Genomic DNA, 24,721 nt, shown 5'->3' with positions numbered 1-24,721 from the left:
ATTTTAACTCGCTTCATCCTATAGCATTTGTGCTATCAAATCTTCATTACATTTTGTTCTACCTTTACAGCCAGAATTAAATTAGTCACTGTTCTCCAGTATAGCCATCTAATTGCTTGTTTAATGTGTTAACTCCCTACTGTATAGAGCAAGAGCCATATTTTAAGCACATATTTTCTCAACAGGAATGACCTGACTCTCTCTCTTTTTGGAACTTGAAAAGGTTAGCAAGACTATAAACAGGAATTGGTAGCTAGCATAATTTCATTGTCTGGTTCATGGATGATTTCTCTTCCATTTTGTGTCAGTAGGTTTAATACTGTTTTGTATGTACTAATCTCATATTGCAGAAGGGTACTGGAGATACCTTATTTGTGAGAATAACTCTTGTCTCAGAGTGGGTTGAAAAGTATATAACAAGCATCCCTCTGTAGGCTTCCAAAGGACTATGCAAATATCAATATAATCATTTTACTTGGTATGTCGTATAGTAATTATGAATTCACCTAAAAGTTGCATTGCTAAGAGAATCTGGAATTGGTATACTGCTAATACGAAAGTCTGCTAAATAATAATTACTATTTTCTACTGTAAACTGAACTGAAATTGGGGTGTGTCTCATTATTCCCTGAGTCATGAATGAGTTGCATCTTGCTTTGCACTCTTTGTATTACTGCATTCCTAAGCTAGGTTTGCCTACATGGTTACTGAATAAAAATACTTAATGAGTAGGTTTGATACAGTTTGAGATTCTCTCCCCACTGTTTAAACATGGAATTAAAAATCTTTTAAAGTATAAAGATTTGTTTATTTTTCCCCTTGTTATATTTGTCCTTACCTTGTTTTGCACTATGAACTGATGATCCACCTTGTTATTGTGGTATTGAAATTACCCTGCTGAAGATGAGATTTAGCTCTTCAAACAAGAATTATAGTAGTAGTGTAGGCTCAGAACTGAATGGCTGGAGTGCCTGCCAATTATCTTATTTATTTTCATGACTCATTCTTCTGCATTTTTGCTAAAGTAGCAATGAATATTTTTAGATATGCTGAGTTGTACTGTTTGAGCTTAGACTTACTGGAAGTACATCTTAGCATTTCCCTTCCAGTCAGGATGTGTTTTTATGCTGTGGATCATTGCCTACATAAGCTATTAAGCACTCTTTTACATCTTGGTCTTCTGTTTTTGGTTTTCCTGAGCTTACAGTTTAAAAATGCTAGGATATTGCTTCCCCTGTGTTCTTTTGTTGAGTTCTGTACTCTTGCACTAACAGGCTAATCCTGTGCATGGTTCCTTGTATTTAGGCTCTGTTTTGTTTTGTTCAGTGACAGTTATTCCCAAATAGAGGACTATATCCGAAATGTACAGTCTTAGAATATGTTCAAAACTTATTCCTAGTAAGAATGTACATAGATGATTCTTTTGTGAGTGGCTTTGGAATCAGAAGGCATTTGTTTTATTGGAAGTTATTTTATTGCTCAATACAAAGTATGACACATCACAACAGTGCTAAAACAATGAATGGCATTAAGGTCTTTCTACTCCCAATCTGTCACTTATGAGCTTCTGTACTTGGAAATGTGTTTGGGATTCTGTGCCCTGAAAATGCAGCAAGAAATAGCAATTTTAATAGGACCTTAATGCTAGTTGTTCTCAAAGGGCTCACTCATGGGAGATATTTCAGACAGTCTGCATAAGAAAGAAATGAGACAGAAATTCGTTGGGTGATCATTTTGCATGTGCTTTGTCATAAAAAAGGACTATAAAATGCTTCATCTGCAGCATTTTTGGTTATCAGAGGCTGGTTATGAAAATCCAGTATTAATCCACAAATGTCTGATGTTCCAGATCACTACAGCACAAGCATATGAAAATAGGAAGAAGTGGCTGTTGCTCAGTTTTATCTATGCATTTATTAAGACAAAGGGCGGGGAAGCCATTTTGCTATTTTCCATGTTGTTGCTGAGCAAGAGAAAGCTGGGAAAACCTGGGAAATCCTCTCTAGACCAACAAATGAATGGCCCTATTTCTGCCATAAACCACTTCCTTCTCTTGGCCTTATAATCACTATTCTCTTGTGTCCCATATCTCTTACGTGCCCATATCATAGTCTCATGTAATGCCCCTCATAAAGGTAAAGGGACTCCTGACCATTAGGTCCAGTCGTGTCCGACTCTGGGGTTGCGGCGCTCATCTCGCGTTACTGGCCGAGGGAGCCGGCGTACAGCTTCCGGGTCATGTGGCCAGCATGACAAAGCCGCTTCTGGTGAACCAGAGCAGCGCACGGAAACACTGTTTACCTTCCCGCTGGAGCAGTACCTATTTAGCTACTTGTACTTCGACGTGTTTTTGAACTGCTAGGTGGGCAGGAGGTGCGACCGAGCAATGGGAGCTCACCCCGTTGCGGGGATTCGAACCGCTAACCTTCTGATCAGCAAGCCATAGGCTCTGGTTTAACCCACAGTGCCACCCGCCAGTGCCTCTCATAACCCTTCCCTATTTGCCTTGTTCTCTATTGTCATTCAGCGTACTTTATCTTTTGGCCCCCAGACAATTCTTGTCATTCTCTTCCCCTACATCTCAGTCCTAGGGAGTCTCATGTTCTATTTTTTCACCTCTGTACTCCCACACAGAATGTACTCGAACTGTATTTCAAATTCTGGCTGTCTTGGAGAAAACTGATCATTTATATTCATTCTGATCAGTTCTCCAGTCTGGTTACAGGATTGAAACAACCTTGGTCACCCTGGCGGATGACTTATGCTGATTAATAATAATAATAATAATAATAATAATTTATTTTTACCCCGCCCATCTGGCTGGGTCTCCCCAGCCACTCTGGGCGGCTTCCATCAAATATTAAAATACATTTAAAATATCACAGTTTAAAAACTTCCCTAAACAGGGCTGCCTTCAGGTATTTTCTGAATGTCAGGTAGTTGTTTATTCCCTTGACTTCTGATGGGAGGGTGTTCCACAGGGCGGGCGCCACTACCGAGAAGGCCCTCTGCCTGGTTCCCTGTAGTTTTGCTTCTCTCAGTGAGGGAACCGACAGAAGGCCCTCGGCGCTGGATCTCAGTGTCCGGGCTGAATGATGGGGGTGGAGATGCTCCTTCAGGTATACAGGACCGAGGCCGTTTAGGGCTTTAAAGGTCAGCACCAACACTTTGAATTGTGCTCGGAAACGTACTGGGAGCCAGTGTAGATCTCTCAGGACCGGTGTTATGTGGTCCCGGCGGCCACTCCCAGTCACCAGTCTAGCTGCCGCGTTCTGGATAAATTGCAGTTCCGGGTCACCTTCAAAGGTAGCCCCACATAGAGTGCATTGCAGTAGTTCAAGCGGGAGATAACCAGAGCATGTACCACTGGATTGGGGATGTGGAGGGTGACCCTCTTGGGCTCTCGGTGGCTTTCAGTACCATAGACCAGAGGTTTTCAACCTTTTTGAGTCCACGGCTCCCTTGACCAACTACATTCTTCCTGAGGCACCCCTGTGGGACTCAGGAGCCCAGTTATGTCACCCCTTGCCTGCAGAGCCGGATGGTTCCTTCAGCCTCCTCTCCCCTCTCCTAGGGAGTCCTCTGGGCAGCCACACTGGCTGCCCCTGGTTTCTCAGCTCCCCCTGCCCGCCCGCCCCAAAGGGAGGTGGCTCCTCAGGGGCCTGGGAAGCACCCGCTGGCCAGCCCCAGAGGCACCATTCACCTGGAGAGCTTATAGCCAGGGCTGCTGCAACAAACAGCTGTGCAGGACTTTGGGAGGCAGAGACGAGAGAGGGCATCTGAGGAGGGAGGGAAGGAAACAGGGACAGAGGCCAGTGTTGCCCGCGGCACCCCTGACTATCATTCAAGGCACCCCAGGGTGCCATGGCACACAGGTTGAAAACCACTGCCATGGACCCTAGTATTTTTTTGTGTCGTTTTGCCTGGGCTGGGCTTGGATGGCAGTTTTGATCTGGCTTCAGTCCATTCTGATCAGATATACTCAGCAGGTAATGCTGTTGTGACTTTGGCATCACATTATACCTTTTGACTCCTGTGGTGCTGCAGTGTTCCATTCTGTCCCCCATGCATCTTACCTTTTGCATTAAACTTCTAGGTGAAGTCATCTATAACCAATTTTCTATAACATTTTATTTTTGATAAAGTTTATCTCAGTTGAATTACAGCAGAGACCCAACTGTCTCACTTTTTACCTATTAATCCTAGAAAGTTTGTAGAACTCTTGAGCAGGTATCTGGAAACAGTTTTGATATAGATGACTGTGAACAAACTGAAATTTAATCCACTGGTTTGTAAAATTCTATTCTATTCCTAACATTGGTGGGAGCTTTTTCTGTTAAAAGCTATGCACTCTTACTTCTTAGTTAGGAAGATAGGTCAGATGTCTTAAAAAATATCTCAAAAATTTACTCTTTAACCTGTTGCATCCTTAACTCTACATGACAGGGTGTGTAGGTTCTCCCTGTTCCATGCACTAGGGATGATTTTTCTGAAACTTGAGTAATGCCAGCCATAAGCTTGTTGTAGTGATTACAATACAATGAAGTTCATTTTCTTGTCCGGCTGTTGCATAATTTATCATTCCTGATAAGCAGCACCCATTCTAATCTGAATTTGGACCAGTCTGGAGGACAGACTTTTGTTTGGTCTAAGCTGTATTTCTGCCTCTGCCTAAAAGTAAATAAGGTGAAAAGGGAGTAAAGCTCCTTTTCGTTAGTGTGAATGTATCTAAAGAAAAATATTTCCAAGATCTTAGCATGTGAAATCTTGTCAGTTTTAACATATAATCTGGCAAATATTGGTGTGGTTCAGACACACTCACAGGGTAGAGTCTATGCTGGTGGCAGAGCAGGACACCTTCCCAACTAATAGCTGTGTCTGACCTCTTGACCTGCAAGGCACCCACACCTTAGGTACTGTATTCATAGAGACTGTACTCCATTGCACTTGGCCTCAGTCTTGGTAATTGTTAACCCTCACCTGGATTGACTTGTTCACATATGTTGGGTATGAAGATGAATTTGGTCTAAATCATGGACAATCAGTTGAGCTTCAGTCTGGCTTACCATGTGACCAGTTTCATTTATGTGATGCTTGGCGACATCTGCTGTCGTTTTCTGATACTTACGCAGGTTATTTGGGGATAGAGATAATAATATTAAGAGTAAGTAAGTAGGCTGTGGGATAAAGGCAGAGTAGCATAAGGAGAACATAAGCATGAACATAAGCCAGTTACATTAATTCAGGGAGCTGGAGTAATGCTTTATGAGACCTTGATTTGGATAGATTTGAGGGCAAATTCCATGTTTTTTTAGAGTCATGTTTGTAATAAAGCTCCTGTGACTCTTCTGCTGGGAGTACAAGCAGCTGAATTGATAGTTCTTCTCTTCTCCCACTCTATCCCCATGTGAATGGAGGGCATCCAGCACAGAGGCCATGTGAATGCCTTCTGTGCTGGATGCACTGCAATGGACTTTGTTGGACTGCAGGTATCTGTTAGCTTTTACTTACCAAATAGTGACAACCAACTAGTAGTTGGACTACCCATATTAAAGTCCCTTACCTGTGACAAATTCATTATGTGAGTCTAGGCGAGTCATAGAATCATAGAATTGTACAGCTGGAAGGGACCCTCAAGGGTCATCTAGTCCAACACCCTTCAATGGAGGAATCTCAACACACGGTCTCACATCTAATTTGAAACCATAGCGGACCCCGATCAGCTTTGCAAATGTGCTATAGCAGAGGCTCAGTATCCATTCCCATATATAAAAATGCACATTAGCAGCAGCTTTTCTCATGGTGCTTTTGTGAAATGGACCAAGAAAAGGGTTGCAAAGCTTTAGCTGAATTAAAATGATAATAGCAATGTCTAATAATTGCTACATTCATTTTTTTAAAAATCTAGTATTGAAACATTCTCTAAATCACAAGCATTGTTTGTTTGAGTTAATATTGTATGTTTCTTACTAATGTTTATGATGAGTTTATGGGTTATTTCCCAAGTTACTGAATCCTATAAATATTCCACTAGGTTTGCATCATGATGCTTAAAATTGAATTTGATGGAGAAGTATGAGTTACCTGAGTTAAACATAATTGAATAGCGTTTTTGAAAACGGGATTTTTATTTAGAAGCAGTTTCTGTGCACTGCCTGGAGTAAATAGCACATACTTAAAAACACTAGGGATCCTGTTGAGATTTTTATTTTATTTTACTTTTTACCTAGCAGACAACATGTGTGATCCTGTTGCAGATTATCTTCTTTCTCCATTGCTAAGGTCCAGCTCTCCCCTCTGGACTGGTGCTACACTGATATTTTAAGCAGTCAGTGCTGCTGTGTATAGCGCAGTAGTTCCCCAAAAGGATATTTTGGGTGTTCCAACTGTAACAAAGCTCCTGCTTGCATCATTTGAAGGACTAAAGGCTATAGTAGGTACTATATTTTAAAAATAAACAGCAGTTTATAATCTAAAAGAGTATAGGGTATGGAGAAGAGGAAAAGAAGCAAGGCGTAAAGTACATGTCATTGATTGCCAGATGGTGAAGGCAAATTGGATTCTGGTAAGTGCAATGCAAGGAGGCATTTTAAAGACCTTTAAAAAGCCTTTGCCTTTGATAGGAAATAAAGGCAAATGTGTGAACGAAAAGCAATTAGTTGTGCACCATTTGCAAAAGAGCAAAAGTGAAAAATTTAGAGAGCTGAGGTTTGATGCAGAGAGGAGAGACAGAGGGAGAACAAGTTGTTAAATTTGTGCATGGTTGCCAGGCATTGCTTTGCTGTATGTTAAAGTACTAAGTACAGTGTGATTCACTTAGATGTGAGTACATGAAGTGGCTATGATTCAGTAAAATATGGTTAATTGCTTATGATCTACAATAGCTCATTCCACATAGACTTCTTTACAGCACACACCACCTAAGTCCTGTGAAATGCTAAAAATGATATTTTAAGATTAAATTTAAAATTCCTTAAGGAAGCCTTATTGTCTTATAAGCTAACATTGTCTTATAAATACGGACTGCAACACTGAAACCCTTGACTTGATTTGTGATACTTGTTCTTCATGGGAGGCAAGATAATTGCATTCCTTAATTAACAGAGTAAAACTGCAATTCTAGAAATGTGCATAGAACTAGATGAGTTTTGAAACTTGTAGCAAAGCTGATCACCTCATTTAGCAAAGGAAGCAAATTCTAAATGAAGAAGCTGCTAACCTTTTCAGCTACATTACTAGCTGCAGCAAAACGCATAAAAACACGGTGGTTTTGCATGCATGCATCTTGCACCTTTGCCTGTGCTGTTTAGGATTTCAGCCTAGAACAATAATATTGCATTGAGCAGTCCATCTTCATAATTCATGTGGATTAAGGGTTGAATAATATAGCTTTGGCATCATTGTTATCAAGAAAGCAGTTATGTTTCAGTTATTCAAATCCTCAAATTGGTCTGGTGTTTTAAGCGGTAAAAATTCACAGCAAGAGTCATCAGTGATGGGATATCAGTGGGAATATTTTTGTGAATCAGTATTCGTTTTTATGACATTGGTTTGTAAGTGCTGCCTTTCGCTTGGTGACTGGTAACGTAACCTATTACTGTTTCTTGGCCTTTACAGGTATACCAAACTGGGATATGCTGGTAATACAGAGCCACAGTTCATCATTCCATCATGTAAGTTTTATGTTTTTGATCGGTTTATATTTGTGTTCAAAGATATATCCAGTTGCTAGTTTTAAGAATAAGTGTATATTTTTAAAAGCTTTTTTCTTCACAGTAAACATTGCAGCCACTTTGTTCCTCCCGTAGTCATTCTGCTACTGTGCTACATGGAGTTAAGCCATGGTTATACCTGAACTTGGGCTTGTGGTTTGCCTCATCCACAAACCATGAGATGTAAGTTTTTAAAGTTCTGGGTAGAATGGCAGCAAGACAACCAAGAGAGGAGTGAAATGGTTGTGATGTTTACTATGAGTACCTATACACTTGCGTATTAATGTTTAGCCATGGTGTGGTTTAGCATTATGTATACAACTGATAAAATGTCTGATGCAAATTACTGTGTAGTTTTCAAATCATTCTTGAGGAACAAACTCCAGAATAGCTGAAGATATTCTAATTAGAATCTAGCACTGCAATGCTGAGTCTTGGAGGATCTTTCCCCAGCTGTTCTGTTTCTTGGCTGCCCTAGACTAGCAAGTGCTGCTGGCTCCTCTTGCTTTGTGTGCCTTATTCTTTCTATGTGAAATTCAAGTCTGTTCATGGGAAAACTGTTACAGAACTCTCATATGATCAGTAGATGCTCTGGGAGGTGCCCCTGACACTCTTCTTACCCGCTGGAGCAGACTTTTTTCAACTTTGGGTCTGCAGATGTTGCTAGGTGTGATGGGAGTTGCAGTCAAACAACATCTGGGGACCCGAGGCTGAGAGAGGCTGCTCTCAAGAAAGAAAACTCACACCAATTTATTATTTCAGTCTGAAAGAAACTGCTGCTCAAGGGGCTATAATATCAGTTGATGAAATGAAAACATCTATTGCTCTTCCATCCCCAAAGGCCAAGTTCATGAATAATTATACTAACTGCAGTTGCTAGTTGTATTTCATGCTCCAGAATAGGATTATCTTTATTAGAAAAGTACTGATTTTCAATACTAATTTAAACAATCCTGGGCTGCTTTGAAAATGAGAATATAAATTTGTTCTCGTCATTTTTCTGTATCGCAGGAGAAGGCTTGTGGAACCTAGTCTTTTGGCAGGACCGATGGAGAGGCCTTGCATTATATTTTTGACAGCGTGGTTGTAATGGCTTCTGATAGTTAGAAATAAAAACCTGGTGATGGGGTGGAGGGAGTCCTTTATTTAGTACATTTATATGCTGCCCATCTAGCCAACTTCTTCAAGTTCATTATAGCTTGTAGTATCCTGAAGTGTGGCATTGCTGGCATCCTTCATAAGGAATGATGGTACACTACAACTTGTAACATCTACATTAGACATGTAGTTTTGCATAAATATCTCACATAGGTGTGGATTTTTTTTTACTGCAGAGATAGGTTTTTTAACATGTAGAAGGAGGTTGAGGTAATCAATGTGGTAAAAAGAACTTTCAGAAATTGAGCTATGCCTTTTCTTGATTTCTTTGCTAATGCTGGAGGAAACTATTGGTCATATTTATATTCAGGTTCCCCCCCCCCCTTAATTTGTGTTGGTGTGATGACTCCAAATGCCATTGCTGGATTGATTTTTACAGTACTGAACATACTTGCAGTTGTGAATAAACTATTCCGAAGAAGCTGTCACTGAATTTTCTTTTAAAGATTTTAAACTAGAGGCTTAATCAGTGTGCACACTGATGCCCAATGCAGTACAAACAAAACTTTAAAATACTTTAAAAACAAATATTATTGCAGCACACAAATCCAAGACAAGCACTTTCTTGCTGGCACAACTCCCATCTTTTTCTACCCAGACGCAATTTCCAGGGCACTGTTTTTCTAGGGTGCTGTTTTTCCTCTTTTGTTCTTGTTCTGAAGTTGCCCAAAATAATTCTACTGCATCTTTAATTTGGACAAGGACAAAATTATTAAGTGGAGTTTGGAAAAGCTTTTTGCATTGTTTCCCACCCAAACCCCTACCCAAGATCTGTTGCTTCCTCAAGTTGTGACGGTGAGATCTAATAAAACTGGATTGAAATAACTGAAGGTCTTAGGATACCTAAAAGCAAAAAGCAAGCAATCAAACAAAACTTTCTGGCCAGTGTTATTGGCCCAGTACCTCAATTTTCTATTATAACATTTCTGCTTATGCAGTGAAAATGTGCATTTAGAACTAAAATGAGAGATTTGTGGAGGAATGTGCTGAGAGATTAATGCAATGTTGTAGAAAAGGAGGCCATGAGAAACCAAATGAGAAAAGGGATGAGAAACTAAATGAGAAAAGGGAAGCTGTAGAAATGTAATAAAATTCCAGTAATGTAGACGTATAACTGCAATGAGGGTACATACAGTAGGTGGTACAGTGTTCCTTCCTTGGTGCTACAGAATTGGAGCGTTCATGATGGATTTATGTGGCAGAAGCACACTGCACCTACAGATTATTTTCCTTGTTGGTGTCTTTAAGTCTATTCCTCGAAGTTATTTGAAATGTATCTATTTAGAAAGTTAGATTGTGTACCCACTAAATGTAAGATGAATAACCTCCTCCAGACTTGGCAGTACTTGCAACAAAATGAATATCGCTTTGAAAGTTTAGGATACAATTCTGTCTTGGCTAACTGCAACCCCCTCCCCAACCCCCTGCATTTAAGGTATCGCTATCAAGGAATCTGCCAAGGTTGTCGACCAAGCACAGAGAAGGGTTATGAAAGGTGTGGATGACCTAGACTTCTTTATTGGGGATGAAGCAATAGAAAAACCAACATATGCAACAAAGGTATTTAAAGCTAGAACTTTCACTACATTTAATAAATAAAAAACAAACAAACCAATTTACCCTGCCCTATAGATTTGTCTGCTCATTGCAGAGTTTGTTTTATAGAATGATAATGCATGAAGTACCATAAAACAGTGATAATGTTGCAGCTCACAAGTCTCTGGTTGGAATGCATAAAATATATATAAAGGGTTTGTGGTTATAAGATAGCAGGTTTATTTTTATTTAACACATTTTTGTCCTGGTAGTTGAACCAATATCTCAGAGCAATATTTTAGAGAATGAAGAAGGTTGTGTTAGCCTCAGGAAAGTAATTCCAAAGTTTGGAAGTCATGGCCATCACTTGGATCACAGCCATCTCTCTGAAGAAAGGGCTTCCCAAATCAACTTATTGACATGAGAAGGACTAGATGGTCCCCTGGTCAATGAAACATCACCAAACAAAATGGTTGTCTCCCACTTGGACTACTGCAATGTGTTCTATATGGGCCTACCTTTGATCATCCAGCTCTCTTTGAATTAAAAGAGGAACAAGATCCTTTTAGGTAGTGAAATAGCATAGATCAACATGAAGAAGGTGAGTTGTGCCAGTATTTTTTTGTGTGGCACTCTTCACCTAAATAGTTTTGTGCCTGCCCTCCTCATTCAAGGAATCCAGTGTTTTTGTTTTTTCAGTATAGTAAAAGTTATTTGTATCTTAGTTACACCAACAGTGAATCCAGAAACTAAATAATTATCAGTTGAATTTGGCCTTTATGTTTCATTGTGAGTTTCCCAGAGGTTGCTAATGGGGGTGGATGAGATGTTAGATTAAACAGGCCCTTACTTGTATCCAACAGGGCAGGTCTTATGATTTTATGTTAAGTTGATATTCAGCTGAGCAACATAGCTGTGTAAAACATAGTTGGGATATAGAGTACTGTTGTTTTTATCTAGGATGTTTGAAAAGACTGAGATGTAGTACTTAAATCCTACACACAAGAATAAGTACCTTGAACAATTTATATACATTGAGCAAATACCTTGCAGACTAGTTCTTTTGATCTTCATACAGAATTATATTTATGGAGCTCTAACATAACTTAAAATGCCTTTTTAAAAAAGCCTCTTTTATTTGGGACATTTTCAACAGTGGCCAATCCGTCATGGAATAGTTGAAGATTGGGATTTGATGGAGAGGTTTATGGAACAAGTTATCTTTAAATATTTAAGGGCAGAACCTGAAGATCATTATTTTCTATTGGTGAGTACAGCCTCTCTTCTATTTTTTTAAGTGTTGGCAATTCACAACATCCTCTCAGCACACAGTGTAGAATAAATTTTAACTTGTAAGAGAGTTGAGGCAGAAGCAGTAGCTTGAACACATGCACGGTAGCAGTTACTGATTAAAGGAGCTTTTCTTTTTGGAGTGCTAAAAGCCACAGCACTTATGAATTTTGGATGACTGCTTCAGTTTGTTTCTTTTAACTTGCAACAACTCTCTATAGAGCTGAATAATGGTGTCCTGGCAACTTCATTTTACATAAGTATTTCTCCAGTGATGCAACAGGGGTATATCTGGTGTTTGAGTAGAATTAAGACTGCTAAAAGAGCTGCTGTTGCTTAGAGACAAGCATTAGTCAGTGACATTTGGTTTCTTCAACTTTTTTTCTGCTGGGATTCTTGGAAAATAGGCCTTCAGTGGCATCAAACTCACATGAGAACATTTTTTATTTTAACAATGGTCCCAGGATCTATATGGCCTCTATGTCATATTTCAGAATTGGATGCAAATTAACTTGTTAAATTTCTCTATTTTGTATAAAATGGAAAAATGAACACACAGGTACATTATTATAACAGAGGTATTGTTACATTAAAGATACTTTGCTTAATGTAGTATAGGCAACTCTAAGTATAGGGCCTAGGCATAAGTCCTAGGCATGAGACTTATTCTCCAAAACAGCAAGTGAGGTGCTAAACCTGTATTTTGACTAGAAATGCCAGATTAATGTTCTTCGTGAATTGGTCTAACCTGTCCTTCCAGAACCAGAATGTGGATTGAAACACAGTTATTATTTGTCACGCTTCTGAATTTCTGATATAGTTCATGCTCAAACACATCAAAATGTGTATAGAAATGGGTATTTTAAGATAAAGTAAGTTTGGTAGCTATTTTGTTTAGAAATACATATTTTGGGATAATTTGTTGCAAAATATTTTAATATTTGCCAGTGTTATATAAAATAGCATATTAATGTAGAGATGGGGTGGAATGGATGAACATAAGTGAAAATGACATGGATTAGAAATGCACTGACCTGTTGCTCCTTAGTTTTGACTGTATGTATTCAGACTGCCAGTGAGGATTTCTTTCAGCCTTCCCCAACCTATACATGTATGGGGGTGTGTATACACACATTCTTCCCACTAGTTCATCCCCCTCTGTCTTCAAGCAGCTTCTTCCATACCCATAAACCATGTGCTGTGAAGCTGAATGATGTACTCTAATGGTGTTCAGGCCACATGGGATATTGAAATACCTTGCTGTTCTTTCTTGTCATTCTTCTGTTTTTTTCCCCTACAAGTACAACTCAACTGTAAAAAAGCTGTGTTTCGATTGAGCTGACTGGATGATTTTGCTTTACAGACTGAACCCCCTCTAAATACTCCAGAAAACAGGGAATATACTGCTGAAATCATGTTTGAGTCCTTCAATGTTCCTGGGCTTTACATTGCTGTTCAGGTGAAACATCATTTAGTTTACAGTTGACATAAATGTTTTAAGTAATGTTCCTTAAGGGGAGAATATGCAAACTGTTGTGCAGAAATTGGGATTGGCACTGGATTTGGAACGTCTTGTGGACTCTGACCCAAATGATCAAAATCTAATTTCTGGTTTAAGCCTGCTAAAGGACCAGAACAATTCAGCTTGTTCTTGGGGCCAAACTGGATGCCACATTGCAATAACCATGTTCAGAATTAAGTCTGCTGCCAAATCTCTTTACTTTTTGCATGGTTGGATTGGTGTGGAAGCTGAATCTTTACACCACCTGAACTATTCCACCCCCTAGCTTTTAATGCTATTTTTCTCCCATGGGTGTTTCTGGCAGACATTATTTCCAGTCACAGAGAGTGGCTGCTTTTCAAAAAGTGATATTTGGTGGGGAAGTATGAGCAGGTTGATTTCCCCACCAGCCAATGCTATGCTTTAAATCAATCCCTGCCTGTCCCGTTTGTCAGCTGGCACAAGTTTGTGAGCTGTTGCCATCATGTCTAATTGTGATCCCAATTGTTGTATTGCAAAGAAATACATGAGCAAATAACAACAAGCCGTAATTACTGCACAAAAGGAGTACAAAAAACCGTGTTCACACCCTAGAAGATAATGATTATGAACAGAATGTCTTAACCATTTGAAGATACATCTCTCTGTTTCTGTTGGCTCTTTGAATTAGGACACTACACTTGTGTGGATTTTCTGAACTTGCAATAAGGCTCTCTGTTACGACTAAGGGATATAAATAAATTTATAAACATCTATTCTAAGCCAAAAATGTCCCTTTGTAGACCTTAAAACAGAGGGTAATATTTAAAATTCATTAAGAAAAGTATTCATACCAGTGAAAATTCAGTGTCAAACACATAAATATAAGTAGGTAGCCGTGTTGGTCTGCCATAGTCAAAACAAAATAAAATAAAAAATTCCTTCCAGTAGCACCTTAGAGACCAACTAAGTTTGTTCTTGGTATGAGCTTTTGTGTGCATGCACACTTCTTCAATATAAAGTTGTTCTGAGATTTTGTTTTGAAAAGCAGATTACGTATTTCATAAATATACATTGCTCCACATTTAATCTCTGAATAGCACTTTCCTCAGGTTTCTTTTAAAAGACAACATAAAAGTCCATATGTGTATATATAGCTGTTTAGATTTAGAGCAGCATTGCCTTCTTTCAAAGGGGAGACAACGGCAAAATTGTCACATGAGGAATAGTTCTGTGTCTCAGTTTGATCTATGGAATAAGATGCACTTTGCCTCTTAAGAGCAAAGTCAGATAATGATTCAGAGACTTCACCATTCAAATCTGCATATATAGTTTACTGTAAAAGCTAATCTTTTCAACCTACTTCCAGAAAACAGAGCTGTCTTCTTTGAGTAGGCGCATGCTTGTGAGGATGTGGATCCTCAACCTTTCTGTTTTGAGTGTCTACGTTAGTGTTTTAGTTCCTCCTCATTATGTTCTGTTGAATACATGGCTCTTCATTGCACTCCTTACTTTTATTGGCTGTGCCTAAATCCTTCTGCAGAAGATCTGCAGCAACAATTTGACATTTCTTTGCAATAAACTGTTGAATTTAATATAACATTAGCTTAAATAAAAGCTTTTCAGAAACACAATAATATTTTAGTACCCATAATATCCTTGGTACCAACACAGAAAAGATAAACCCCACAGTAATTGATTGAGTATGGGAAATGGCTCCCTTGTCAGCTCCTGAAAAAGGGGTGCAATTTCCATGGGAAGCTCCTTTCAGAAACCAGATCTTCTGCTATTGCCTTCATGGTACAGAAAGGAGCTGTGTTACAGTGGTCCCCACGTTACAAGGTAATGTGAGAAAGGGCCCTGAGTTTTTAGACTGTTTAAAACTAGTGTGGCTTCAGCTCTATACTACCAGTTAGGTAGTTCCTATATATATTTATCAATGTATATTTAGATTTTCCCAAAGCTTGAATTACAATAAATTTCCAATTTTATTGTTAACTTTTGGGTGCTGCTGCAATTATAGAAAGTAAAATCTACAGATTTTTGAATACCATTTTTAGGGTTTTTATTTTAGGGTTCTTTTGTTCTGTTTTCTTACTTGTTTTCTTCTGTTGCATGGTGCAATGTAACTATGTTAAATGGTTTTTGTCTGATGTGGCAATATTTGCTTGAAGATTAGGCCTTTAGGCTGGTTATGCGATACTAAATCTCAAATTGTTTCCTTGGATAAGGCCGTCCTTGCCTTAGCTGCGTCTTGGACATCAAGACAAGTAGGAGAGCGAACACTGACTGGAACGGTTATAGACAGTGGGGATGGTGTCACTCACGTCATTCCTGTGGTAAGTACACATAAATATGGGTGTGGTTTGTGGAACACTGCTGCTTCTCTGGTTCGCCAGAAGCAGCTTAGTCATGCTGGCCATATGACCCGGAAGCTGTACGCCGGCTCCCTCGGCCAGTAATGCGAGATGAGCACCGCAACCCCAGAATCAGACACGACTGGACCTAACGGTCAGGGATCCCTTTACCTTTACCTTACTGCTTCTAAAACTATCACTATTATGGGAAGGATAGTCTTGGCAGCTCTGTTCAGCATTTCCCCAGTGAACTAGGTGTTATATATCACACAAGATTGTGCTAAAATTAGCATTTAGGAACGTATTCTTATTTTCATTTTGGAGACAGAAGTTAGAGAAAATCTGCTTTTTTTTGCTTTAGGTCTATATAATTGAACTTTATAGCATGTTGAAAGTTTTTGATAATTAAATCTGCAATGCTCCCAGTATAATATATGAAGGTGTCCTTCAGCTAAATCTGAAAATTTTGTGGGGTTTGTTGCTTTTAAGGAAGACATCTTTGGAAGTGATGCTGCCACCACCACATTAAACAAAAATCATGCGGGCAGAAACTAAGCTTCCTGCCCTTCATCCAGTGTACATTTACTTCTCTTATTTTCTTCCTCCTCCTCCTCTGTCTTACAAGCTGATGAAAGAGGAAGGCTATACTGTACCAGACTGATGATCCCCTTATAGTCTCCCATTATCTGTTTATACTATGTTAAAGACACATACCGTGTGTGTGTGTGTGTGAGAGAGAGAGAGAGAGAGAGAGAGAGAGTGAGAGAGAGGGAGAGGTCTTCAGAATTATTTTAAGTTTGGATCCTTTATTTGCAGCAGTGATAAATAGCTACCACATTTCCTCTCTTTTTACAAAAAAATATATGAAGAGCTTTAATACTTACAGGATTCATTTCATTAGGAATCAGAGTGGAGAGATTGCTTTGTGTTGTTGTAGATGATGCTTTAATTAAATGCTGGTATAAGTTATGGCGTGTAAAAAATCCACCATTATCTATTCTGGAAAGGGAAATATCCATGTAACAGAAAGTGTGCGATTAGAGATGATAGTAGAGAGATGGAAACATGGGACTTGTGATATGTCCGACTCAAGTGTTCACAAATATGTCTCTAGTCAGAGCATCAGCTTTTCATGGTATCATATACTGTATGAAGCTTAAAGTTTGCTTTTGGGATTAAGTTCATTGAAGGATTTTTTAATTTTTATTTTTTCACTTTCAGGCTGAAGGTTATGTGATTGGCAGCTGTATCAAACATATTCCAATTGCAGGACGAGATATAACTTACTTTATTCAACAATTGCTAAGAGAACGAGAAGTAGGAATCCCTCCTGAACAATCATTGGAAACTGCTAAAGCGGTGAAGGTAATGTATATTTTAAGAAGCAAATAGATACTTAATGATTGGCTCAGTAAGACTAAAAAACTGACACCATATATATATATATTCCTTGCCACTACTGGTATTAACTTTAACAATTCAGAGCAGGTGACTTATATATTGGAAATGCTACGGTAACTTGGTGGTAACAAATTGCCAGTAGTCCAATTAATTCTCTGGGCTAGGAAGGTATTCTAGTACTAAAAAGTACTTAGTTCTGCATAATGAAAAGTCATAATTACTTTTCTTGAGACTTTTCATGAATTTTTCTTTTCTTTTAGCAGCTCTATTATTACTGACAGATTTTAAATTCTAAAGTGTATGATTGTATGGTATGTAACCATGGCAATAGTACATTTGAGCATGTATTTTCCAGAGTTAGCATCTCCCAACTAAAAAAACAACACCTAAGACAGTTAAGGCTGTCAGGCCTCAAGAATTTTTGCCTAGTGGTGCATAGCATTGTGTCTAGCGCTGAGTGCTAATTATCTTAAATGTATGCAGTTAATACTAACTCAACAATTCCCTGGTGTTTTAATTTGTTTTTGTTTTTTTAAAGGAAGTTTCATTCCTGTTCCATTTAAACTGATAATATATAAAACCTTAGTAGATTTTTGGGAATTTCTTTTGTAACTGTCTGCATCTGATTTCCAGGAACGCTTTAGTTATGTCTGCCCTGATTTAGTAAAAGAATTTAACAAGTATGACGCAGACGGTACCAAGTGGATCAAACAATATACTGGAATCAATGCAATCTCAAAGAAAGAATTTACCATTGATGTTGGCTATGAGAGATTCTTGGGGCCAGAGATCTTCTTTCATCCTGAGGTAAACTGGTGCAGATCTTCATAATGCACACAGAAGTATACTTTTAGTTTTATCTTCTCAGAAGTAAATGCTGTTGTGCTTGAATGAGTCTTGTTCCCTTGTAAGTGTGACTTATGATTGCAGCTTTCATTTCATAATGTAGGGCAGGTAGTGTCTTTCAAAGTTGAAATTTAAAGCCAGCGTACTTCGCCCCCTTTTAAAAATAACCTAAGAACCCAATTTCTTGGTGCCGAGTAAATTATGTTGGCTTTAATGTTCAACTGAATCTTTTTTTAGCTGTTGAAGATCTTGAAGCTTTAAGGCATTTCCCCCTGCTTCTTAAATGATACTCAGCTGAAGAATAATTGGGGAGTGGAGGTGGGAGGGAAGATCTAGTTTTATCACTTAAAGCCACACAACATGCTTTGTATAATAGTTTCTCTCTTCCCACTTCAAATTTGAAACCACCAATCTGGCTTCTGTGGTGAGCTGAGGGAACAGGAATAAATATTTCTTCCAGCTGATTCCCATTTTTTCATGCTGAATAAAACTGTTTGATTCAGTGCTTAGCATCTGGGATGTGTAGGCGGTCTCCTAAGTGTTCAGTACAATGCAACAGCAGGGAGAACAGAAAGGGTGAAGGGATTGGATGGCTTACATTTTGCTGAATTCCTGTTCTTCAGTATCTGTATATGGTTGTACTTGGTTTTTTACCCTTTCATTTTTTTTATTAGTTTCAAATGATCTTTATTATTATAACACAGGACCTTTGGGAATAAGTGGTACTTTACAGAGTTACATAAGCAGGCAGCAGCTGCCCCAAACTTACAGTGTAAAATAGCCCTTGGGGAAGACTATAGAGGCTGGTGAGGGAGAGACAAGAACAAAGATTATTCTTCAGAGTAAATACTGATTCTAAGTTAACATATTTTTTTGAATTAGAATTTACCTTCAATTAAACTAGTGCTTCTTTTTCCATAGTGTTTCTCACATTGTTGTGTCTTAGTTTTTTTCCATCTTGCTCAATTCATCTCATCTAGCTTTCTTAATCCTTTCTTTAGAAATCTGCAATAATCTACACTTTCCTCTAATACGTTAAAGAGAAGGCTGATGCTTCAGTATTATGTATGGAAAACGAAACCTTTGTATTTGTTTTTTTAAATGCTGCATTAAGCAATAAAACTACTTGTAACCTAATCAGTTTTTTGCTGATGCCTACCTCTCTTTTTAGTTTGCTAATCCAGACTTCACACAGCCTATCTCAGAAGTAGTAGACGAGGTTATTCAGAACTGTCCCATTGATGTTAGACGTCCGCTATATAAGGTTAGTAAAGCTAAATAATGTTTGTGTGTATGCGTGAGAAAGAGAGAGAGAGAGAGGTTTTGTCAGAGTATACCTCTGCCTACTTGCTAAAGAGATCTCAATTCTTCTGTTGAAAGCACAATAATGGGCAATATTACAAGTGTAAGAAGCTGCCGTATGCAGTCTGACAAGTGACCCACCTAGCTTAGGGTCTACGCTGACCGGTAGTGGCTTTCCAGGGTTTGGGGCAGAGTGGTCCAACTTTTCATACCAAGTGGGCCTTGGGACACGGGTGGCACTGTGGTCTAAACCACTGAGCCTCTGGGGCTTGCTGATCAGAAGATCAGTGGTTTGAATCCCCGCGACAGGGTGAGCTCCCATTGCTCTGTCCCAGCTCCTGCCAAACAAGCAGTTTGAAAGCATGCCAGTGCAGGTAGATAAATAGGTACCACTACGGCGGGGTGGTAAACGGCGTTTCCGTGCGCTGCTCTGGTTTCCATCACAGTGTTTTGCTGCACCAGAAGCAGTTTAATCATGCTGGCCATATGACTCGGAAAGCTGTCTGTGGGCAAACACCAGCTCCCTCGGCCTGAAAGTGAGATGAGCGCCGCAACCCCATAGTCGCTTTCAACTGGACTTAACTGTCCAGGGGTCCTTTACCTTACCTTTACCTTTTACCTTACCAAGTGGGCCACAATAATACTTAGACATGGAACACCCGGACTGCACACTGCCATGTTACACAGGTTGGGGAACGAGGCTAAAAGTTGGTGCCCCCTCTCTAGTCCTTGTGCTGCCTTCCCAAAGCTGGGTAAGGGAGACGTGAGGCTGTGCCAGGGTCCTAGACACCTCCCACCTCCTGAAAGCTGGGAAAGCACTAACTAGGCTTTAGGAAGCAGGCTGGAGGACTCTAGGGCTATGGCAGAGCCCTCACACCTCCTTTCCCAAGCCCAAAGCCTCACCTACCCATTGTTGAGAAGGCAGCGCAAGGGCTGGGTGGGCATCAAATGTTGCCAAGGGCCACCAAAAAAGACCTCAAGGGCTGTATGCTGGACCACCCTGGTTTGGGTCAAGAGTCTTCTCCAGCTCTACCAGAAGGTGCCAAGGACTAAACTTAGACCCTTTTGTGTGGTAAGCATGTGCACATTTATCCCTGATGAGCCCTTCACTAATGTATTTTCAAGTGGATATTGTAAATAATGTAATTCACAGAATGAAATAAATTGTTAAAATATAACTAGAAACAAAATATGACAGGGTTAGGTTGTATCCTCTGCTGCTGTTCCACTATTATAAGCAAACATCTGCTTGTGCAACAGAACTTTTCCTTCCCCATCTACTCTCTGGTTGGAAGACCCTCTGGAGGAGGTTTTGAGGGGAAGAAGAGTAGTTGCATGGAATGAATTTTGGCATGATCATTTAGGAACGTTTCTTGTGTTGCATAGCTTTTAAAATTGGGTTGACTCAGAACAAACTTATTAAACAAGTTATTTAATAAAAGTCTAGATTGATGAAAGTGCACTTGTAAGTATCTAAACATCTGGAGTAATTTGTAATCTAGCCTTTCTTTCATGGGATGCTCATCTTAACACTGGTTGTAATGCCATAAGATTATCAGGCTATCTGTACAATTCCTATTTGTGAAATAATTTGTCTCAATCCCTTAAATTGAGCATGCATGGCTCAAGTATTGGCCCTGTTCCTTGCTGTTTTGTAGTCATTACAGCTGCCTTTACTCCTTATTTTCAGAAACTGATTCCTAACATCCAGTGTTGTTAAGTAATACAATTTTTGTGTGTACAATTTAGAATATTGTCCTCTCTGGAGGCTCCACAATGTTCAGGGACTTTGGTCGCCGTTTACAACGAGACTTGAAAAGAACTGTTGATGCCAGACTGAAACTCAGCGAGGAACTGAGTGGTGGCAGACTGAAGGTTTGTTTCTTTAGTTAAGACGTTTCACTTGTATGTGTAGTGTGTTGTGCTAGTTTACATCACATCTCTAAATGGAATCCCATAAGAAAGCTATTACATTGTGTCATCCTCATTTTGAACTGTATCAATCGCCTCATCTTTAATTACTTTCCACATTTGTGAAGGTTTCGTTTTTATGGCTGCAGGCACTAATCCTGTCTGTGATCTTGGAAAGTTGTAGTGGTTTTGGAGAAGCAGCTGATGTCACCTTTGTGGAGAGTGGATACTACTGTTTCAATGTTTATTGCAGCAGATCGATAACAAATAGAATTTTCCAGTTTCCTCAGAAAAATAATAAAAAGCATTTATTTCAAGTCTGCTGGCAACATGAGGCTTATTAAATTCTAGAACTGCTTTCAGTAATGTATATTGTTTTTGGTTGGCGAATAAGTGCTTATATTGGAAACTATCTTTTGTTACATAAGAAGAGCCTGCAAGATCAGGCCCATGGCCCACCTGGTTCAGCATCCTGTTCTCACAGTGGCCAACCAGATGGGAAGCCTGAAATCAGGATCTGAGTGCTTTACTGGCATGACCACTTCAACTTTACAGTCCTGTACTTTCCCTCTGGCACAACAGATTGGAAATGGCAAGAGGCATATTATAGTGGCTTCTGTGAGAGAAGGGAGAAATCTATAGAGGTGTTGTTTTTTTTAAGGACTTTAGTACTTGGGGTATAAGTGATTTCTAGATTCCACCTGTTTTCAATCATGTAAACCCACGAGAAGTATCTTGTGGCATTTTTGGGAGAAAGGGAAAAGTTCACATTTGTAATATAGAGAACGTTAATGGCTGACAATGATTTTCCAGGGTTTCAGGTAGAGGTTTTTCTTATCACGTATGACCCAGTCATTTTAGATAAAAATATTGGGGCTGGGACATAGGACCTTCTGCATGCAAAGTCATGTGCTCTTCCACTGTGCTGAGAAAACATATATATCTTGAAACCTATTCAGATTAGTGCATTTAAGAGAATTTGATTAAAAACTGTTTTGCCTAACAGTTAAATATTCTTAAAACTGGAGTTTTACTACAGCCAGTGAAAAAAAGGAAGTGTCTGTAATGGCATTTTATTTAAAACATTACTCTGTACTGATTTTATTTTCTGTTGTAGCCTAAACCTATTGATGTACAAGTTATCACACACCATATGCAAAGATATGCTGTCTGGTTTGGAGGATCAATGTTGGCTTCCACGGTAAGTTGACAAAAGGAAAAAGAAATCTGAAGAGAACTTTTCTCACATACATTTTGACCTGTATTCACTGTCACTGTTTTCCACTTTATCCATTGTATATGTTTATAGGACAAGCCCTGTCATGGTGCTCTAAAACGTGCTCCTATTGTTCTTTGGTTACTGCCTGGAACCTTTTATAAATAGACTTTCCAAAATGTTTGTAACTTAGGAGGAACTTCCTTGAAAAATGTAAATGCATGGGGAAAGAGCTTTTCACACTGTCTATTGTTTATCTGTTCCTATTTTTTTTCAGAAACATATTTTTAAGGCAGTGTTGTCTTGTGTTACATAAGCTATAATACAGGCACAAAACTGAGACAGGTGCTTTAATAACAAGTTTTAATAGATCACAAGTTTAACCTAAAAGTGACAAAAATATATTTTTACTGAAAATATTCCCTTTTATCTTCTTTTCCCCCCAGCCTGAGTTCTACCAAGTATGCCACACCAAAAAAGATTATGAAGAAATTGGTCCTAGCATCTGTCGTCACAACCCAGTTTTTGGAGTTATGTCTTAAATCCGACCTGCCATGAGTTGGATCTAGGGAGGTTGGCAGATGGAGGGTCTTTCTCAATACTTGTTTGTCTGGATGGCCGGTATTAAGATAACAAAACATGACTTGAAAATAAGAAAAAAAAGACCAAACACAATTAAACAGGAATATTTTAATAAGTGTCTCAACATGCAGATGTAGTGGGAAGCCAAAATGATTCCAAGTGTTTTTTTTCCTTTCGATTGAATATTTGATCCTGTGCGTAAACAAAACAAAAGAAGTGGGTTTTTGTTCTTTCTGTGCCCTGATATTTTGTATATTAATGGAATATCCAAGATTTGATGGGATTTGATGGTGTGTAGATAGTCAGCTCTATAATTCTTCAATTGTACTCTTACACGTGTACAATGAGAGAGCTTGTTTATATTTCATACTTTTTTATACGTTGAGAAAAATATCAGTGAATGAAAGAAATGTAATATTTGACAAGAGAAATACCAGTGACCAATTTGAGATGAATAATAATAATAATAATGCCCACATGAAGCTCAATCATGTGAATCTCTAGTAACTTCAAATTATGACCAATCTTAAAACTTGGGTTCCACACAATGCTTTTGGAACTAAGGAGCTAGAATCTTGGATTAACTGATGCCTGCTAGTGCTTTCTGATTACTCAGTGCATTTTCATTCTATTTCTTGCTTTGGGGGCGGGGGGGAAGTAAAGACAAGACTGTTGGACCAGTATTGCAGTTCTGTAGTGTCATTTCTAATTACAACCAAATATTCAAGTTATCAAATTAGGTGTATTCCACCATTCCAATAAAGACACAAAAATTCTTTTTAATGTTTGTCTTAGGCCTTTCAGTCTCATTGCTTGATCATTTGAAGGTCTCTCTCTCTCTAGTTTGCCATGGCAGTTATTAAATCAGTAATTTTAAGGAGACGAAAATGGAACAGGTATTGTGACACAAATATGAAAGTGGTGCATGTTTCTGTGATTTTAGTTTCTATTCAACAGCATACAGAGGTGCATATGCAATTTATAAAAAATTAGCTTTCATTAACATTTACTTTCTCATTACGTTTTGGTAAATAATGCTGTTGCATTTCGGGGGTATTGTTGATTTGCTACTGCAGGATCCAGAGGGTGAGTTATATGGCTTCTGTATATACTATTATCTAACGAGCTGGTATGGCATGGCTGACTATATGAATATTTAGAGCAAAATACGCTGGCCTTTGTGGAGTAAATGTAGCTGCTGATCAGTGTATTGCCAATTTAGTTTTAGCCCCACTCGTTCACCTTTTGATCAACTTGAAGCCATGGGTCCTGAGTGAAAAAGGAGATTGAAAAATTGGAATGTTCCCAAAAAAATAGATTGGATTTTTGAAAAGCTTTGAAATTTCTGCTAGAGTAAGTGTGTTGGATCCAGGCTTCACAGAGCCTGATTTCTGCTGATGAGACAGTCACTTCATGGCAGGTGGGGAAGGCAAATTTCATTAGTATAACTTTTCATTTGCAACACCTGTGATCCCTGAAAAGCTGTTCTGCATAGATAGGAGACCTCCTGCAACAGCATGGGAGGTGGTTCTGGGAGTTGTAGAGGAAGGTGGAATATATGAAAATCACACACGCCCTTCCTGCAGCATGAGTCTCCACAGGATACATGGTCTGTGGTGTGAGAGAGAATACCAGAAACCAGGTGAAGGATACCTTGCACAAGCAGAGCTCCCTTTTCAGGTGATTTCCATTTGTCCCACTGCCACCTCATACAACATACTCCAAACTGTTCAGAGGGCCCCAGACTCACTGGATAGACTTTCCAAGAGCCACAGCAGCTGCAGAGGGAAACAAGGCCAGGGAGAAATGTGAAGTGCCTTCTGCTCAGGTAACTACCGAATATAATCTCTACTAAACACAGGTGCAATGAACTACTTGAATAGCATTTCTGCATATGTTCTAGAAAGCTATTCCATTGGTTTGAACACTT

At 39.0% G+C, this 24,721-nt stretch overlaps 1 protein-coding gene across 1 annotated transcript in view; it reads left to right on the top strand.

The window, feature by feature from the left end:
• Positions 1–23,574, top strand: part of ACTR3 (actin related protein 3) — a 38,541-nt gene extending 14,967 nt beyond the window's left edge. The window contains exons 2-12 of the mRNA XM_033163730.1: positions 7,618–7,673; positions 10,306–10,430; positions 11,563–11,673; positions 13,060–13,155; positions 15,408–15,515; positions 16,755–16,898; positions 17,568–17,741; positions 18,952–19,044; positions 20,832–20,957; positions 22,111–22,194; positions 22,656–23,574. Of these exons, the coding sequence (XP_033019621.1) occupies positions 7,618–7,673; positions 10,306–10,430; positions 11,563–11,673; positions 13,060–13,155; positions 15,408–15,515; positions 16,755–16,898; positions 17,568–17,741; positions 18,952–19,044; positions 20,832–20,957; positions 22,111–22,194; positions 22,656–22,751 (1,213 nt within the window). The 3' untranslated portion in view covers positions 22,752–23,574. The remainder of the gene's footprint in view (positions 1–7,617; positions 7,674–10,305; positions 10,431–11,562; positions 11,674–13,059; positions 13,156–15,407; positions 15,516–16,754; positions 16,899–17,567; positions 17,742–18,951; positions 19,045–20,831; positions 20,958–22,110; positions 22,195–22,655) is intronic.
• Positions 23,575–24,721: the final 1,147 nt, after the last annotated feature.

This window comes from Lacerta agilis, chromosome 1 (assembly GCF_009819535.1).
Source record: "Lacerta agilis isolate rLacAgi1 chromosome 1, rLacAgi1.pri, whole genome shotgun sequence".
Taxonomy (NCBI): Eukaryota; Metazoa; Chordata; class Lepidosauria; order Squamata; family Lacertidae; genus Lacerta; species Lacerta agilis.
This window is presented reverse-complemented; position numbering and strand designations above follow the sequence as displayed.